Raw genomic sequence first — 3,018 nt, forward strand, 5'->3', positions numbered from 1 at the left:
GGGGGCCCCCAGGGGGGGGCCCCCCAGGGGGGGGGCCCCCAGGGGGGGCCCCCCGGGGGGCCCCCCTTTTGCTGCAGCAAGAAGGGCCAAGAAAGAGAAACGAAAAGCTGCTGCTGCTTCTGCTGCTACGCGGAGACACAGAGATAATCCAGGCCCTTCTGTGAAGGCCAAAAAACTCAAAGAAAAAGAATCCGCTCCTGCAGCAGCAGCAGCAGCAGCAGCAGCAAATGGAGCAGCAGCAGCAGCAGATGGAGCAGCAGCAGCAGCTGGTGAAACAGAAGCGGCTGGTGAAGCAGCCGCAGCGGCAGATGCAGCAGCAGCAGCAGCAGATGGGGCAGCAGCAGCACCACCAGGCAGAGCTGCAGCAGCAGCAGCAAATGAAGCAGCAGCAGCAGATGAAGCAGCAGCAGCAGATGAAGCAGCAGCAGCAGGTGAAGCAGCAGCAGCAGCAGACGGAGCCGCTGCAGCAGCAGCAGAGACGTATCAATAATTTATGTATTTAATTCTTATATTTAATATTTATTTATTTATTTATTTATTTATTTAAATTTATTTATTTAATTTTATTTATTTAATTTACATTTCATTTATCTTTCGTAGTAAAAAAATAACTAAATTATAAATAAATATAAATAATAAAAAAATAATTATAAATAACAAATAAGTAATAAACAATAAATAATAATACAAACAAGAAAATAACAAATAATAAATTAAATACAAATAATAAAATACAAATAAATAATATATGAATAAATAATAAATAAAATATAAACAAATAAATAATGAATAATTGAATAAACAAACAAATAAATACAAATAAATAAATAAATAAATAAATAAATAAATAAATAAATAAATAAATAAATAAAAGTAAATAAAAGTAAATAAAAATAAATAAAAATAAATAAAAATAAATAAATAAATAAAATAAAAGAGCAGCAAATGAAGCGGCGGTTGGGGTGTACGTACACACCAGCTGCCTGCAGCGCCTGCTGCAGCGCAGCAGCAGCAAAGCTGCGATGTGCTGCTGCTGCTGCTGCTGGGCAAACTCCTCCAAATGCTGCTGTCAGCTGGCCCTGGCCCCACACGCAGTTCGCCAGCACTTCGCCCCTGCTGCAGCAGCAGCAGCAGCAGCAGCAGCAGCAGCAGCAGCAGCAGCACGAGCGGCGCCAGTAGCGGCTTTGCAGCAGACACAGCAGCAAACACACGCAGCAGCAGCAGCAGCAGCAGCAGCAGCTGCTGCTGCTGCAGCTACACACGAGCAGCAGCAGTCGCAGCTGCAGCAGCACAAGCAGAGGCCCTCGAGCCCAGCAGCAGCAGAAACAGCAGCAGCAGCGGCAACAACAGCAACAGCAGCAGCAGCAGCAACAGCAGCAGCAGCAGCAGCAGCAGCTGCTGCTGCTGCTGCTGCTGCAGAAGCAAACGAACCTGCTGACAACAGCAGCAGCAGTATCATCGCAGGAAGTCTCCAGGGCCAAACACAACTCAGAGTCTTTTTCAAAGTTCTTTCTGAGGGCTTTGGGGGGCCCCCGGGGGGCCCCCAAGAAGGTGTGGGGCCCCACACTTTTGGTGCAGGGGGGCCCCCCAGGGTTTTGCTGCAGAGGGGGCCCCCAGGGCCCCAGTAAGAACCCTTGGGGGGCCCCCCTTGGCTGCTGCTGCAGAGCCCGCGCTTCAGTCCCCCCGAGCAGCAGCAGCAGCAGCAGCAGCAGCAGCAGCGGCTGCTGCTGCTGCCGCAGCTGCTGTCGCAAACAGCAGCTCATGGGCGCCGCCGCATCGCAGCAACCGCCACGCCTAACCTGCAGCAGCTGCTGCTGCAGTTGCCGCGATTGCTGCAGTTGCTGCAGTTGCTGCAGCAGCTGCTGCTGCAGTTGCTGCGATTGCTGCAGTTGCTGCAGTTGCTGCAGCAGCTGCTGCTGCAGCCGCTGCTGCCTGTGCGGGCTGCTGCAGCATACCCTTCTTGGGGGCCCCCGAGCCTCAACTCAAGACCCGGGGGCCCCCCGCCAGGTACCCTCAGCAGCTGCTGCAGCTGCAGCAGCAATTTTGTTTTTTAAAATTAAAAAAGAAAATTAATTTTAAATTTAAACTTCATTGACTCTTTTTGCTGCTTCAAATGCTGAAAATGCAGTCGGAGCGACACCGCAGGGGCCCCTGGGGGCCCCCCAGGGGGCCCCCCAGACTGCAGCAGCAGCAGCAGCAGCAGCAGCAGCAGCAGCAGCAGCTGAATCCGCAGCAGCAAAAAAAAACCACAAGCTTGGTGGTTCATTTAACATTTTTTTAATCAACAAAATAAAACTGCATCTGTTTTTAAACTCTAACAAGATCCGTAGCCTCTCCGGGCGGCGTTGCTGCTGCTGCTGCTGCTGCTGCTGCTGCTGCTGCAGCGCAGCACTGCTGCAGGGCAGCATCGAAGCCTCAGAGGCGAATTTGTGGATTTATTTTTCAAAACAAAAATTTAAAGTTTTAAAATTTTAATTTCAGTTTATGTGCTGCTCAAAGGCAGCCAGAGCAGAAGCTGCTGCTGTCCAGCACTCCCAGGGGCCCCGCCGCCAAGAGCAGCAGCAGCAGCAGCAGCAGCAGCAGCAGCAGCAGCAGCAGCAGCAGCAGGCGCTGCTGCTGAACTTTGTTTGAGCTGATTAACATCTGCATTTGCTTCTGCTCCCGCGCAGACCATGCCGGCGGTCGCTGCTGCTGCGGAGGAAGCCGACGCTGCTGCGCCCCCAGCAGCAGCAGCAGCAGCAGCAGCAGCAGCAGCAGCAGCAGCAGCAGGGGCTGTGGAAGCCGTGCCGCGGGGGCCCCTGCCAGCCTCCGCCCTGGTGCTGGCGGAGGCCCTCAATGGCTCTTTGTGTCCCTTAATAAGCGAGTTGGCGCAGCAGCTGGTGCAGCAGCTGCTGCTGCTGCACGAGGAGCACCCCAGTCTCTTCCAACTGGCAGCAGCAGCAGCCCCGGGGGGCCCCCGGGGGGCCCCCGGGGGGCCCCCCTGCAGCGGGGGGCCCCTCCTTTAGCCTGGAAGTCGAA

The 3,018-nt window shown here is 53.1% G+C and overlaps 1 protein-coding gene across 1 annotated transcript; it reads left to right on the forward strand.

The window, feature by feature from the left end:
• Positions 1-203: 203 nt before the first annotated feature.
• On the forward strand, positions 204-3,005 carry ENH_00028750 (hypothetical protein; the record flags this gene model as incomplete). The annotated part of the gene is made up of 5 exons (XM_013584817.1): positions 204-480; positions 1,096-1,624; positions 1,951-2,007; positions 2,146-2,257; positions 2,670-3,005. Coding segments are annotated over 5 exons (1,311 nt in total), but the record flags the coding sequence as incomplete, so codon positions are not given.
• Between the last annotated feature and the right edge of the window lie 13 nt (positions 3,006-3,018).

The sequence above is a fragment of the Eimeria necatrix genome, genomic scaffold, assembly GCF_000499385.1.
Source record: "Eimeria necatrix Houghton genomic scaffold, Enh_scaff2107, whole genome shotgun sequence".
Lineage (NCBI taxonomy): Eukaryota > Apicomplexa > Conoidasida > Eucoccidiorida > Eimeriidae > Eimeria > Eimeria necatrix.